General features: G+C 47.9%; 1 protein-coding gene across 1 annotated transcript in view; it reads left to right on the top strand.

Moving 5' to 3' along the window:
* IL17RB (interleukin 17 receptor B) overlaps nt 1-15031 on the top strand; it is a 22183-nt gene extending 7152 nt beyond the window's left edge. Inside the window, exons 2-11 of the mRNA XM_069084576.1 lie at nt 339-363; nt 1133-1360; nt 2054-2181; nt 2818-2944; nt 6043-6090; nt 7326-7465; nt 8303-8371; nt 10722-10818; nt 11334-11435; nt 14279-15031. Coding sequence (XP_068940677.1) covers nt 339-363; nt 1133-1360; nt 2054-2181; nt 2818-2944; nt 6043-6090; nt 7326-7465; nt 8303-8371; nt 10722-10818; nt 11334-11435; nt 14279-14823 — 1509 coding nt within the window. The 3' untranslated portion in view covers nt 14824-15031. The remainder of the gene's footprint in view (nt 1-338; nt 364-1132; nt 1361-2053; nt 2182-2817; nt 2945-6042; nt 6091-7325; nt 7466-8302; nt 8372-10721; nt 10819-11333; nt 11436-14278) is intronic.
* Nucleotides 15032-16511: the final 1480 nt, after the last annotated feature.

Below are 16511 nucleotides of genomic sequence, written 5' to 3'. Positions count from 1 at the left end.
AAGCACAGAATTAACAGAGTAAAGTCCAAATTCTAGTTTAATTTGCCTACAATAAAATTAAGCATAGAAACTCAACCAAATAATCTTCACAGACTCTTATTTGCATCCGGTCCCTGGGTGCTCTTTCTCTTCTCAGAATTCTGCAGATTTTATCATGCCTATTTGCATTCTTATCTTTGCTGGCCCTCCCCTGTGTGTCACTGAGTCCTCTGGTTCCCTGCACTCTATGGCCCACCTGCCCAGCAGCCTTTCCCTACTGCTTTGAGTTCTTATTATCTGTCGCTGTTTGTGCCAAGACAATATTCTGGACCTTTCTCATGCCCCTGTTTATTCCACAGGGCCCCAGTCACAGCATAGAGGTGGGTGGGTGCTTTTCTGTTTTTTTTCTTTTTTGGTCTTTTGTTCATTAATTTATTTCAGTTGAATTAAAAAACCTTATCGTTAACAACTGCAAACATTTATAAAGTACTTTACATATAGTATCTCATTTAATCCCAAAACGACCCTGGGAGAGAGGAGCTATTACTCCTCCCCACTTTACAGATGAGGTAAGTGAGGCATCTTGCCCAGGGTCACCCAGCTAGCAAGTATCCAAGCTCAGGTTTTCCAATACTCTCTCTGCTGAGCCATCCAGCCGTCCCGTGTACACAGATAAATACAGATAGAAGAAATTCAAAATAACTCCAAGGTAGTTAGGAAGGGAACAAGAGAACATTTATGGGACGTGGCTAAGCCAGGTGAGGACCATGGGTGTGTCCCAGGATTTGGAGCTGGAAGGGGCCTTAGAGATGAGGAAACTGAGGCCTGAGGGTGGTGGGTCACACAGAAAGTCAACAGTATTGGGTTGGCGGTCATCTCTTCATCTCCAGTGCTCCCTATCTCTGTGACCAAATCACTGAGGGCCCCCGAATCTCTGTTCCTTATCTATAAAAGGGGGATAATTACGATTTAGAATTTGAAGGGACCTTAGGTGACACTGATTCCAACTCCCTTATTTTACTGATGAGTAAATTAAGGCAGAGAGAGGTTATGTGACTGACAAATGTCACCCAGCTAGTAAGTGTCTGAAGCATGATTAGAACTCGAGTCTTCCTGACTCCAGGTCCATTGCTCTATCCACTGTGTTTCCTAGCTGCCTCCAATGACACCTGCACTACCTATAGTACCTTATCAGGCTTTGTGGTGCTGTACAAATATCAGCTTTTCATGTTGTTATTCCAAGGTCCATCCTCAGAATGGATGGTCAAAAACCACCTGACTCCAGGAGGGCTTCAGACCCTTCATGTGGATTCTGTCGCCAGCCCTGAGACCAATTCAGATGCAGTCTTTTTGAACATAAGCTGGACACTCAAGCAAGACGGTGAGTGTGGGACGTAGGGACGATGGAAGCAAGGTCAGCAATGTCTGTCTCTGCTTCATAAAGTCTTCAAGATATTGGGTCTGCTGCAATCAGCAAAAGCAAGCAAAAAAAAATACTCTGGGGAACTGGAAAGTTTGTATGGCTCTAGGGGAGGATAAAGGTAAATGCCCCCAGGATTTCTTGTGACCAATGGCCAGGGCACCTGGACTGCTGGTGGTCTTTAATCACCTCCTACTGAGTCTGCCCTCTGCAGTATAAATCTCTCAAGGATCCCGTCTTATGGATTCATCCTGGTACTCAGTGCGGGCATATTATACCCAGCTCCTGGAGCACAGCTGGGCTACAAAACCCCCTCCAACCAGTAGCCATCTGAGATGCTCACTCCAAACACTACGATGTCCACTGGAGTGGGGGTGGGGCTTCTATTTTTACTTGTCCATCTGTTTTCAGGACTGTCCCCTCTAAGATCACCTTCCCTCTACTCAAGGATTTATCTTCTATGTTCCGATTCTATGGTTTGATTCCCTTATTAGAGTATAAACTCCTTGAGGGCAGTGACTGTTTTCAGTTTTACTTTGTATCCTTGGGGCTTAGCACAGTGTTTTGGCACATAGTGCACACTCTGTAAACATTGGCTGGCTGTCTATTGGTTGATTTTTCCTTGATGTTCTTCTCTAAACCTCTTGCTTCTAGGCAGCATTCAAATGCTAAAGGCCACCAAGATCTGTGTGGATGGAAAAGGCCAATTCTCATCCTACAGCTGTGTGAGATGCAATTATACAGAAGTATTTCATAACCAAGCCCCACCCAATGGCAACAAAGTAAGGAGAAACCTCAGAGTGTATTTTGGCACTCAATAGAGTAGGTTGGATAACTTGGTCGCTTCCAGGGATAATTGCTGGAATCTGTGGGCAACCTCCTCAGATGGATTTGGGATCTCTCTCATTTATCTGGCTTGCTGCCTCAACCTTGGGTAGAACCTGGAAAGGTCACTGACATTTCCTCGATGGTGGCACCCCATTCCTTTTACAAGCACATTGACTCACAAGGCTTCAAACTTAGACCAGGTTTTATTTACACAGTAAAAGTTGCAGAAATCACTTTTAAGCCCACAAGGGTCTCTTCAGGTTTACTCCAGCTAGGGTCCTGTATCACAGTTCTCTCCTGAGTGAGGTTTGGTCTTAAATAGAAAAGGACTGTTATTTTCCACACACGTAATCTACTCCATGTTGCTTCTCCAATGCTTCATCCCCCATATTCCCTTTCCTCTCCTCTTTGGCTCTGAGAACTCATGGCAGTTCAGGCCATGAACATGTTGTTCTGTTCCTTGCTGGGATGGATAGAAACCTGGCATGTGACTTGATGAGTTTCAGTCACAGATCAGAAACTGAAAATCGGTGTCCAAAAAAGGTCATTGGATTTGTGCATTTCACAGTTGTGAACTATTTTTCTTTTAGTGGGAGTTTCATTACGTTGGATTCCCTATAAAGCCAGAAACCTCTTATTTCATCAGAGCCCATAATATCCCACCTGCAAATATGAATGAAGATACTACAGCCATATCTGTGAAATTCACCTCCCCAGGTAAGGGCCTTCTTAGATCCTTCCCTCTGGCCTTTGCTTGGGATAGCTTTCATTGTACTTGCAATCCTCAAGCCCAGGATTTCTAGCCAATCATCTATCTTGATTCAGGCAGTAAGTCAAGCATAATTATGAGTTTATTGTATGCTGGGTACTGTGCTAAGTACTGGGGATAAAGAGAAAAAAAAACCAAGGAACTTGCCCTCAAGAAACTCAGTCTAATGAGATAAACAACATGTGAAAGTGGTACATTTGTTCAGGAATACTTGGGCTTCCAGAAAATGGATAGCTTAGTTTTCTAAATGTTTTTATTAGCCTTCTTTGTTTGTTTTTAAATATCTCTCTGTATCCCTTGCTCTCCCGAGATCTCCCTCCCTAAATCATCTCATACAACAGATTCTTTTTTTTTTGAGAAAGAGAAAAAAATATCAGCAAAACCAAGCAATACATTAAAAAAATTAAACCAAACACGAGACAATGTACAAAGTGTCCACACCTGTGGACACTCCCTCTACGAACACACAAAAAGGAGCTGGGGGGAGGGGGCTTCTCATATCTTATTGCTAAGGCCACCCTGCTGAGCAAAATTCATCTTCAAGGAGAGCTACTCAAAACTTCTGTTTCACCAAACCTCCTCCCATTCTCTGTTCCTCCCATCTCTGAGTTAGAGGTGGTCTCCTTTCTTCCTAAGATGAATCCCTCCACTTCACCCCTTCCCATGTCTCATCCCTTCCTGTTCCAGTAAGTGCCCCATCTCTCTCTGGCCTCCTCAAGCTGGCATTCCCCACTGTCTCTTTCCCTCTGCTTACAAATGGTCCAAGTTTCCCTAATCTGCAGAAATTTTCCCCTTGACCCTGCTGCCATCCCTCCCCTCCTTTCCTTTGTGGTGAAACTACTTGGAAAAGTCAGCATACAGCATCTCCACTTCCTGACTCCCTTCTCCTGGCTTGTCCCCTCATAATCTGGCTTCTGACCCCACCACTAGATTCCATATGCATTTATCATGGTGGCAAGGATAGACAGACAAATGAACAATCCTTTCATCCTTAAGGAGATTACACTCTAATAGAGGCCACAGCGACTGCTATGTCACAGGTCCCCCCTCCTCCAGTGGCCTCCTGTGACACAGGGGAGCACCCTCAATACTCTTCCCTCCCTTGGTCTGGAGACATTATGCCCTCTTGGCTCTTCATTAGCTCTTTGTCCTATTCCCAAATCCCAAAGGTGGAAAGTTCTCCCACATTCTGTCCTTGACCTCTTCTCTCCTGTGGCAGTCCCATCCACATCCATGATTTCAGCTCTCCCCAGTCATGCAGAGGGTTAGTTAGAATTTGCTGACTGACCAAGAAACTCCTAAATTTACATCTTTAGTCCTGAGTTATTGCAGCTGTGACAGCCCCCAGGACGCCCCAAACTCGGTGTCAGCTCACAAATGGGCTCCTTCCCTTTCCTCAGAGACCTGCTCCTTCTCTGAATTGCCCACTGCGGTCGGTATGCTTGTCCCTCGTCTGTCCTGGGTGGGCGGTTCATTCTACCTCGGCTGTCTCTACCATCTGAGCGATGATGACAGTAACGGTAGTAGCTGGCATTTATATGGCCCATTTCTATGCCAGGGACTGTCATTGAACCCTGACCACATCTCTGGGAGGTCAGTGCTGCTATTCTCCCCATTTCACAGATGAGGAAGCTGAGGCAGAGGTTAAGTGACATGCCCAGGGCCACACAGCTCAGAAGTTCCCAAGGCAGGATCTGACCTGGGATCTTCCTGATTCCAGACCCCGCAGTCTGTCCACGGTAGCACGACCTAGCTTCCTACTTTTTCCTCTATTGTGCCTCCCTCTACCTTTCCAAGTCTCCTTGGTTCATGCTCAAGCTCCAGCAAAACCTGTCTCCTCATGGTGCCCCAGGAAAACCCCAGAGTGCCCTGCCATCTTCTGGAATGCCCTCCCTTCTTTACCTCTCCCCCTCTGCCTGTGGCAGCTCTCCCATCCCTAAAAGCCTGGTCTCATTACCACTTCCTCCACGAGGCCACGAGCCACTCCCTTCTGCAGCCCACCCAAGCCTCTTCTAGGGTTTCCTTGGAGCTCTCTAATAGACGGTAAAACGTCAGCTCCCTGAGGGCAGGGGCTAGTTGTCATTTCCCTTTATGTCCTCACTGTCCAGCACGATGCCCGGCCCTGTACAGCCTTAATGAATTCGGCCAGGCTGTGCTGGCCAGGAGGGCTATGGTGTGCTGTGGCTGCTTGTGTCTGTTGGCCCCCTCACAAGCTCCAAGAGGGCAGGAAAGGGCAACATCCCGCCCCCCCACCCAGCATGGGGCTGGAACCACAAGAGATAATGAATGGATGGTTCTCAAATTGAAATGTAGACTCTCAGGTGTATCTGGCACCATGTGCCAGGTGCATGAAGGTGGGCAAAGAAAACCCACCAGAGTGAAGGAGCTCCTGTCCTCCAGGGGCTTGAAATCTTTTAGGGAAAACAATTGATGCAGTCTATAGAAATGTAGCCTGTGGCCCGGAGTCACCCCTGAGGACTCTGGGCTCAAGTGAACTGGGTTGGATCCTTGGGGCTTGATCCCAAAGGATCCTCCATTCTCCCCCCAACCTGAGAATACACAAGCCTGGGATGCCGAGAAGAAAATGCTTTGGGTCATTGTCACGAATGGATTGAGAGCCAAAAGGCAGATTTCCATGGCCTTGTGTTTGGGGCAGGATCCAGGCCAGGGTGGTCTCACAGTCTGTGGCATGACAGCCAGCTTTGAGTTGTCCTGGAGCCACAAAAAAGCTCATTTGGAAATGACGGATGGCCTGCCTGCATGTCAGACTCCCATCCTTCTCCTGAGGACTTGGCGTATTTCTATTCCAGGCTTATGATTTGCATGGCACCGGGGCCATCACTAAGGGCTGGCATGTTAGTCTCCTTCCTTGGTTTGGTGTTAAAATGTAACTGCTGCATTTAAGTTCAGTGGCCTGGCTTTGGGCTTTATGTGCCAGGCTGTTTCATTATGGGGCACCATCAATCGTGTGTGTTGGGGGAGGATGAGAACTCAGGAGAAACAGCTTTTGACTACAGCGTAAAAACATTTTGTTTTGCCTTTTTAGACTGCCAAGACCCAGTGATGAAATATACAAAAAAGTGTCAAGGATATGGTGAGTTCAGGGCTTCTGGAGAAGGTGGCACATTAGAGACCTGAGTTCAAATCTGACCTCAGATCCTTACGAGCTGAGGGACCCTGGGCCAGTCACTTAATCTGTCTGCCTCAGTTTCACTATTTGTAAAATAAGGAGGTGCCTAGAGGGCCACTGAGTCTCCTTCCAGCCTCATACACTTACTAGCTGTGTGACCTTGGGGAAATCACTTAACCTTTGCCTGCCTCAGTTTCCCCATCTACAGAATGTGCTTAGCCAACTTTAAGGTGCTGAGCCTCAGTTTTTTCCTCTGTAAAAGGGGGATAACCCTACCATAACCTGGCCTCAGCCCTTGTGGGCCCTAGAAATGGGAGTGACTCCTAAGATGTCCACCCTGGTTCTGACCCTATGACCAGAGTCTTAGTTCTGCTTCTGGGCGGTGTGCTTGCACTGGACATTAAGCCTGTGTTGTGTGGCCACACCCTTCAGCTTCCCAGAAGTGAACCATGGGCTTGACTTGCAAATCACACGAATAAAGCCACAGGTGACCCTCACAGTGCAGAGTCTGTGCCAGGGGAGGTTTGGAGTTTGGGGTGTTCCCTCATCAGCAGTGTCCACTAGCAAGCTAGCCGGGTCAGGCTGGCAGGGCGACTCTGGTCACATTCCTTAGTCTCCCTGTGCCCTGAAAATTCCAACATGGATGCCTGCTGCCATCTCTTCCTCTGATGTGGACTGCAGGAAGGAAAGAGACACAGAACCAGGTTCCAAAGCCCAGTGGAAGGGGCTGAGTTCAGATGGAACCAGGTTCCAAAGCCCAATGGAAGGGGCTGAGTTCAGTCAGAGGACCTGGGTTTGAATACTGCTTCTGCTACTTCCTGCCTGCACAACACAGGGTGAGCTCCTTCCCTTCTCTGGGCCTCAGTTTCCTCTCTTGTAAAATGAGGTGGTTAGAAGAGACAGTCTATGAGGGCCTAAGTCTCTATCTGTGAGCTGACGACCGCCCCCAGGGTGAAAGCCACTGCAGGGAAGAGTGGCCTTTGGTACCTTTGATCACAGAAACTTCCAAGTGGAAGGCACCTCTAGAGATTCTCCTGATGAACCCATTTCTTTTACTAAGGAAGAAGCAGCCAAGTGACTTGCCCAGGGCTGCAGAGCAGGATCCCTGGGAAACTTCAATGGACCGATCCCAGAGCCTCTGAGGCTGGGGTGTTCCCCTCCATGGAGGGCAAAGCTGGTAACATCCCACTTCTCCACAGGGAGCCTGTGGACCCCCAACATCACTGCATGTCAGAGGGAGAAGAGCGTGGAGGTGAATTTTAGCACCAGCAGCCTTGGGTTCAGATACCTAGTCCTGATTGAAAACAACGATGTCCTAGGGGACAGTGGCATTCTGGAGGTACCGTCTTCACTTCTCGCCAGGCTCAGCCCTTTTTCTTTTACAGCATCTCCTCCTTACTCATCCTAGGAAAGGGAGAAGGCCAGTCCTAGAGCATAAAATGGGCAGGACTCAAGGCTGAGGGTCTCAGGTCTTTAATTTGCTGGTTATGTTTCATTGAAGGCTTTTGTTCCTTAAGCCACAAGCATTTTCCTGAATACTCCCTTCCTTGGAATAATGACAAACAATCGAGCAAAACCAACTATTTATCACCACAGGAAACTGACTTCATAGTCCTTTCCATGGTTCATTGTCTGTTCTTTAGGGCTGCGATCAGCCATTAAAACTGGCTTCCTTCATGCCGTGTGTCACTGTTTTCCTGGTTCTGCTTCCTCCACTTTACAGCTTTTCTGCCTTCTGTGTTTCTCTGAATTCCTCAATTTGCTGGTGCTTGAGGCATGATAATATTCCAGTCTTCTCATACCTCACTTGCTTCAGTCAGATCCTGATTCCTGGGCACCCCGCTTTGTTCCTGGTGTATTTACTACCCCAGAAAGCCTAAGTCCCGTTTTGGTTAGATGGAGGCACTTGAGATGTTCTTATTGAAACTTCTGTCTACAAGCATCTGGGTCTTCTATATCTCCCGGGCTCTGCAGGACTCATATGATGGCCCAAATGATTCCTGGGGGGTCTGCTTCAGGACTCACCAATGATCCTTGTGCCAGCAGTGTGCTAGGCATCCCTGGTCTAGGTGCTGCGCTCAGTGAGGTGTGGGTGGGGGATCATTGACAGCTGTGGTGTTCTCCCTCCTCATATCTCCTCAATCTCCCATGTAACCATGGTCATTCTTTTCATTAGCTGAATCAGAGCCGGGCTTCTGTGGTCATCCCAGTGACGGCAGAGGAAGGGAAAGGGGCCCTGGTGCAGGTAACTAACCCTTCCCTGCTTGCTTCCCACCCTCCTCCCCCACACCTTGGCTTCCGCTGAATTCATCTGTGGATAGCACTCATCCCAGATCGCCTCTGTGTTCCATCATGAAGTACGTCTGCCGAGCTGTTTGGCTGATGTCCCCTTGTCTGGGTCGGGAGGCTGATGGCTCACTCAGTGATCCTCCATCCTCCTCTCTGGCGTGTGGACTTGTATTATCCACCTGGTGGGTTCAGCAAAGCCGCTTGCTTTGTCTGTGAACATGAGAAAGGATGAAGTGTGTGACACCAAGGAGTCCAGCTCCACGTCCTGATATACCTGCCCAATCATGGCGGGGGGGGGGGTCCCCAGAGTAAAATACAACCCTGGAATCCAGGAGGGACTCAGGCAGTTGGACAGTCCCTAAGTGTAAGACCACTCAATTCTGTGTCCTGGGGCAGGTCCCTTAGCCTCCTTATCTGTATAATGGAGATAACAATAATAAACCCAACTTTCTTTGAAAACGAGCTTGTGCCTTGACTGCTCAGACAGAACGTGATCTGGAGCCCTTTGTCCAGAAAGGGAGTGAAGCCGACTTTCCCAGGACAGCTCAGGAGCAGAGACAATGGCCTCTGACACTCAGCTCCTTCCATGAGCTACTGTATCCAAGTATTATCAGCCATCTTTGAATAGCTACAAAAACTCAGGCACTGCGGATGGGTGAAGCCATTTTGATTTTCAGCATCTTTCCAGTGATGACTCCCCAGCCCTAGAGGGATACAGACTCTCAAAGTAAACTTAGAAGAAACGTGACGGCACTGTGCTGGAGACACCAAAGGAGGGACCTTGTCCCATTTTGCTGCAGCGCCCTAAAAACCTCGGGGCCTTTTCATCTGACTTAGGGCTGAACCCTTCCACGTGGGAGGTCTCCCTCCTTAGAATGTTAGCTCCTTGAGAGCAGGGACCATCTGGCCCTTCACCTTCCAGTCTCTCAGCCCTCTGGATCCTCACGGTAGCCCTGTGATGTGGATGGCAGCAGGCAGTGGAGATATTCTAGTCCTCGCCCCATCACTCACTCCATGTGTGACCCTGAAACTCAAGTTTCCTCATTTCTAAAATGGCGATGATAGCTCCATGGGTATCTCACCAAGTTGGCACAAAAGACCAGAGGAGCTCACTTGGGTCAGTTCACCTTTGGGTCACTGCCAGGACAAGGGGCAGGTGTCTCGCAAGGAAGCTTTAAATCTCTATTATCGAGGTAAAATGAGTTTGTTGTCTCCACTGTGCAGATACAGAAACTGAGGCATAGGGCGCCAAAACAATTTTCCATGGAGATGATTGGTTATCTGACAACATTAAGCTAGGAATTCTTGAACCACCCCAGTCCCTGTTAAGTTTTCAGGCTGTCTCTATGAGGCAGAAGCTGGGCAGGTGAGATTTACCAGAGTGCATGAAACAGCTTACAAACTATTGTCCTAAGTCGAAAAAGGCTTCGACCAGGAATGGTCGGAGAAGACATCTGTTTACTTTACTAATAGGGAATAATTTATTTTTGAAAAAATCAAAATTTAAAATTTTAGTGATATTGGGGTTGGCAGAGCAGTGAGCCAGAAAGTTGCAGGTAATGAATGGTCTTCTTGGTAGATGGGACATCTTTTTAATGCTTGGCCAAAAAATAAAAGTAGTTTTATTTCATTCATTTATTTTTCATACACTGCTCTGCGAGGCACACGAGAACTAGGGTGTTAGTGTGCTAGGAGAATATAAGCTCCTTGAGGGCAGGCACTGCTTCACATTGGTTTTGGTATGCCTCGCTCCCAAGCATATCTGACATAAAAGGCTTATTGGGTTGAGTTGATCTGCATTTTTTAGATAAGGAGTCAAAGAATTAGAGATGCAGACAGGCTATAGAACTAGGCCTTGTAAGAGCAGGAAGGAACCTCTGAGCTTGTCTGTGGCAAACTCCTCATTTTCAGAGGAGAGAGAAGGATTTTACATCTGAAAATGCAGAAGCAGGAGTGTTTGTTCCTGAATGAGCTTGTACGCGCTCTCTCCCTCTCTCTGTCTCTCTCTCTCTCTGTGTCTCTCTTTCTCTCTCTCTCTGTCTCTCTCGACCTTGGTTTCCTTCCTTGTAAAAAGAGGTGACTGGATGAGATGGCCTCAATGGTCCCTTTCAGGTGGAACATTCTCTGACCCTTGATGGGGCTTGGCTGGAGCACCATTGGCCAGAGCAAGGGTGAAGGGCCAGTAGAGGATATGTTGTTTAGTAATACTTCGGCCCTTTGGAAGGGGAGGAAACTGGGAGGCAGAGGGTGATATGGGAGGAATGTGGCCCAAATATCCAGAAACAAATATGATTTTTTTTTGTCAGATAATTCCTTATTTTTCTACATGCAACAACGATTGCATTCGGCGCAGTGGGTCTATATTCAGCTGTCCAGAAATCATCCATCCAGAAAACATTCCGAGTAAGCATCCCAAAAGCCCTTTTCCCAGGTCCTTGTCATGACTGAGCAATGTATGAACTCCAAGTCATAGGTCCTTCACCAGGCTAGATAAAGCTATCTGATCCTTCTGACTCTCAGACTCTGAGTCCCTAAGGCAGGGTGCCTGGCCTTGGAGAACTCTGTCTAATTAGGGAGATGACAAAAGCCAGTCAAAATCACTGGAAAAGACTGACAGAGCATGTGTAGGCTATCATAGGGTGAGATACATCTTGGCAGGGAGAGATGGAGGGAGAAGGAAGGGCGGTCTCCAGCTTGTTCCATTTGCTTCTCCGGGGTCTTCAGGCCCCAAATGGGCACTGATGAGCTCCTCCCAGCACCATTCAGATCTAAGATCACCACTGCTCCTCAGAAAGGTCCCTGGTCTTCCCTCTGGCGATGAAGAGATTTTGTCCTGGATGTGCAGGTGGGGAAGGGGAAGGGACCTTCCAAGATTAGCCACATCTACACTTGGTTGTGGTTCTGCTTTTTCTTGTTAGACAAAAGCCAACCACGGAAACATCACATGTTCCTCATCCTCCCTACCCTGAGTGTGGCCATATGGGTGATAGCAGTTGGACTTTATCTTCTGTGGAGGCACGGTAAGGGCTCCAGCTCCCAGGTTTACAGATATCCTGATGTTGCCGGTAACTGAGCTTAAAATACACATACCCTTTGTGACCTGGGAGCAGTAGCTGAAATATGATGGGATCAGCATGGACTGTGGGGGTCAGGAGATAACAGCTTGAGTCCCAGCTCTGGCACACACTGGTTCTGTCACCTTGGGCAGGTCCTTGAACCTCTGTCTCTCAATCTATATGAAATTGTGTTTGGTGGGTCAGCACTGAATTCAGGTGATTGTGGAGATGAAAGCGTTTCTTTAAAATGAGAGGGGTAGGGGTAGCTAGGTGGCGCAGTCCATAGAGCAGCAGCTGTGGAGTCGGGAGGACCTGAGTTCAAATCCCGACCTCAGACACTTGACACAATTACTAGTGTGACTCTGGGCAACTCACTTAACCCCAATTGCCCTCCAAAAAAAAAGCAAAAAAAAAAAATGAGAAGGGTAAGATATTAGTGAGATATTGTAGGACAGGCTAGTTAGTGAGTTTGCCTCGTGCAGAGGCTGACCTCAGCACTGATTGTGTTCTAGAATGGGCCTGTAGTTCCTGTGACTCTGAGCTGGTGCTCCAGCTGTAATTATTTCCCATTGATGAATGAATCACATTGCCCAAGTGGATAGCCCCTCATCTGCCAGAGATGCTTTTGATATTGGGAACAAACTCCCACCTACACATGTCGGTTTATGTAGCAACCAACACGTGTCTGACTTTTTATTTTGTAACCTACAATAACCCTTATGCTCATTCCGCATTTTTATTTTTTGCTTTTTTTTGCAGGGGGGAAGGTAGGGCAATTGGGGTTAAGTGACTTGCCCAAGGTCACATGGCTATTTTTTTTGTGTTAAGTGTCTGAGTCCGGATTTGAACTTGGGTCCTCCTGACTCCAGGGCCGGTGCTCTGTTCAGTTGCCCCATGATCATTTCTAAAATGCCTAACCTGGGATGTGTGTGGTGAGTGGGGAACTTGTGAGCGGCATTTTGGGGCAATGCTGCACCACTCTAATGATTGCTCTGATTATCAGGTGCCTAAGAGTCATCCAGCTGTCAGGGCCAGGGAGACCATTTCCCCATTCCCTTGTAGTGCAGGCCTCTGTGAACATGCAAGGATGGTATTGTACAGTTCATGTGGATTCTGTGGAGGGAGAAGCTCTCACATGGCCTTTATGTGCTGGTGAGCTGACACACGTGTGTATGTCCAGCCACCTACCAGCGTAGGTAAGAAATGTACATGTGTATAAACACAGACATTTAAGAAACCTCTTCTAACATGGCTTTTCTTCCCACTGAAGTCTCCCACGCCTCTTCAGAGTGTGGAAGTAACCCTGAGGTTTCAAGGTCCACACTAGCAAAGCACAAACTGGCAGGTCCTACATAGCTAGGGAAATGTAACTCAATTCAACAGGCATTTATTAAGCACCTACCATTTGCCAGGCAAAGGGAATACAAAGATAAAATCCCTCTGCCCTCAAGGACTTTACACTTTCTTTGTGTCCACAGAGAAGTTAATAAAAAGTGTGTGAGAGAGAGACATGGGAAGGTGAGAGGCAAGGCTACGCTGTTTTTTGTTGGGGGCTGTTTCAGGAAAGGGCCTTTAATCTGTAGAGTTATTCCAGTAAAAGGATGCTTCTGCAATACCGATGGTAAGATGCCATTTAGCCCTGGGGACGTCAGATGATGGAGGAAGATGGAGAGGTGCTGCCACCTTGTGGTCCACGGTGGGAGGACTCTCAACCCTTGAGCTTTCAACACGGCTGGGCCCACCCGTGGCCGATGCAGGGACTGGACTCTTTAGGCCAAAGACTCCCGCCATTCAAAGTCAGCACCTGTGACTCCAAACTCAGCATTGGCCCTTCCCTATATACTACACTACTCTTCATGTTCAGACCCTTTAAGAAGGGAAGCAAGGAAGAGAAAGGAGCCATGTTTCAACCAGAACCACCTCAGCTTGAATTTAATTCTAACACAAATTAAGTCAGTCAGGTTTGCTGCTATTTAAATGGGTCCAAAGTGAGTTAGAACTTTGTCTTATTTAGACTCTGAAACTGGCTGTGTGTATACATGCTGGCAGGAATAGGATACTGTTTTCTTTGACTGCCTCCCACTTAGATTCTGTCCCGTCTACCAAAAAAAATTGCTTTTAGAGACCTCAGCTGACAATCCCCTCATATTATCCCAGAAGCAGTTTTCATGTCAATATAACTGTTAGCGAGCATTGTTCTCTTCATCATGTATTTAGTGGAATCCAGACAGAAATGGTCCTGGTACAAGCCAGGAATCCAACTACAGTTCTTTCATGTTTCACATGCGGCAGACCACTGCACTGGTGAATAAGACGACAGCTTCTGGTAACTGAATACAAATTGTGGGACACGAGCTCCTCTCAAAAGCATCGTCAGTACATTAGGTCAGCAGGTGGGGGACAACAGTGACGTGGACTTCACCCTCTTCCCGTGGGGTTTTGATTTCTTCTGCTCAGTCTCTATTCCGAGAGCTTTCCATCCTAGAGGGTCGAGGTGATGAGTAGTTGTATGGTAACAGTAACTAAAAATGATGTTTGTGTCCAGGCAATTGCAGGGGCAACAGTTCAGTAGGTAAGGATGGCACTCTCCTTTGGCAGCGTCTGCATTTACAGTGCCCCTGAGGGGAGGTGGAGGCACGGCAGAAAGTTCAGGCTTTGACAATGGCTCACCCTAACCTCGTGAGGCAGGCACAGAGTCTGCAATCCCAGGAGGCACCTGCCTGATGACACGGAACGATGTCACCCTCCCAGCACGGCCTCTATCTGCCTCTCCCAGCTAACGTCTGCACTTTGTATTCTGTTCACAGAAAAGATCAAGAAGGTGGTTTTCCACGCACCCAAGCTCCTTCTGCCCATTAAGGTGCTCCTTGTTTACCATCCCCAAGCCTGCTTCTACCACACCGTCTGCGAGTTTGCCGAGTACTTGCAGGATCACTGCCGAAGTGACATCATCCTTGACCAATGGCAGAAAACGAAAATAGCAGAAATGGGTCTGGTCTCGTGGCTCACAACCCAGAAGAAGGAGGCCGACAGAATCGTGTTCCTCTTCTCCAGCCGGGCAGACACGTGTGACAGCTCCTGTCCCCCAGGTGCGGGCAGGCACACGGAGAGCTCCCAAGACCTCTTTGCTCTCGCATTTAACCTTTTCTGTAGTGACCTGAGAAGCCAGGCTTCCCTGCACAAGTACCTGGTCGTCTCTCTTGGGGAGGCTGCCTTGGCCGAGGGCCACAGTGCTCTCAGTGTCTGTCCCAGGTACCAGCTCATGAAGGACGCTGGCCTCTTCTGTAAAAGCCTCCTCACCATCAGCCCCAGGGACCTGGCACACGCCGCAGGGCCTGCTCACCCCTGCTAATTATCCCCACACTGCCACAAGGAGACAAAGGGCCAAGGGACCAGTGCATACTTCAGGAAGTGGAGCGGAAAACTTCTCAAGAACTTCCCTTGTAACCACACGAACACTAAGAGAACCCAAGCCATGGTTCAGTAACACCCCTGGCCCTTGGAAGGGGAAGGTGCAGTCAGCTTCTTAGGGTGGGGGGTGGGGGTAGCGGTGCATGGTCTTGGATACTCGGAGGGGGAGGGAGGCTCACGCTGAGGGCTCTGTTGTTCAGGCTCCGGCCATGCATTTTTAGCCACAGAAGCCTTTGTTAAGCATGTAAAACTTCTCTCTGCTGATCCTCACAACGAAGAAGTTGCTATTTTTGCTCCTTTTCACAAACGTACATAGAGTGATAACATTGATGTGGGGGGGGGAGGATGAGGGAATATCATGGCCTTGAAAGTCAGGATAAGAAGCCAACCAGGGGATAACCTGAAGTTAGAGAGAATAACAGCCTAACTCATCTGGAAGAACAAAAGATCTTTCTAAAAATTGGAATCAAATTGGGGAATAAATTGGAATAAAGGGGAATGACTCTTCTGGCTCCCCAGCTGTGGTACATGAAGCAGCAGGTGGGCAGATCAGCAAAGCAGCCTAGACAAGGCCTGACCAGAAACAGTGCTCCGGGTCCAAACACTGAGAACATGATGAATTACTCGGGGGAGACTTTCCTGTTTGACAAGAACTGCTGAAACGCTGGAAAGTCACGTGAAAGCTGATCACTGACTTAGCTCAAAAGAGACGAAGAAGCTTCATGTTTTAAAGAGTAAAGTGCATGAAGAGATGAGGAAAGAACCATGTCGGGGCCTTCCACGGGCTGAGAAGTGAGGTCTAACTAAACCAAGGGTAGAAATGATCGTAGAAGATAGAACAGCGTTCTAATGACACAAAAGTTTAAAGATCCTGTATTAATAGAACAGAACTAGGATTGGGGGGAAAAAACCATTTTAAATCAGCTATCGCTGATGAAGGTCAGGCATCCAAGATATTTAGGAAGCCAATACAAATGCATAGTCAAAGGATAGAATAAAAGTTTTTCTAAAGACCTGAAAATGATTCACAAGCATATGAAAGACTGCTCTAAACCAGCAAAAACAAAAGAAATTTAAACAACTCTCAGGTTTCCCCTGTTACCCAGAAGACTAGCAAAAATTAAGTTTGAATTGGCCCAACCTTTCTAAAGAGCAGCTGGGGATGATGCCAGGATGGAGTCTGCAGTGCCCTTCCTCGCTTGCCCTGGAAGCGCAGCTGCTCAGTGCGGCCTCTGAAAGGTTAGAGACCCATGGAAACATCCGTGCTGGCACCTCTGGCGTAAGTAAAGAGGCGGCGCCCAAGGATCAGAGATTGCCAAGGCAGCAGGAGCCCACAAAGCGGTGAAATGCAACTGCCCCAAGAATTCGGAGAAGCTCAAGAGCTGATGCAGACCAAGCCGGGCCCCAGAGGAGGGAGGGCCTTTCTGGGCACTCCTTATATTTGGGCCTCTGGGTATAAGAGCAGGGAAGGACACTCAGCAAGGAAAGAGATGTTTCTAAAAGGTATCAATAAAATGGCTTTATTTTCATTTCTCATTCATTTTTAACTTAAATACAGAAAGGCAATTTTTTTAGAGGGAAAAGAAAGCCAGGCTCCTGCCATTTGGCCGAGGAGCTCTAGCAGCAGAA

This window comes from Petaurus breviceps, unplaced genomic scaffold, assembly GCF_028583685.1.
Source record: "Petaurus breviceps papuanus isolate PSGF00001 unplaced genomic scaffold, PetGlider_PUasm1.0 174, whole genome shotgun sequence".
Classification (NCBI taxonomy): Eukaryota; Metazoa; Chordata; class Mammalia; order Diprotodontia; family Petauridae; genus Petaurus; species Petaurus breviceps.
The sequence above is the reverse complement of the archived record's forward strand: the minus strand, read 5'-3'. Positions and strand labels throughout refer to the sequence as shown.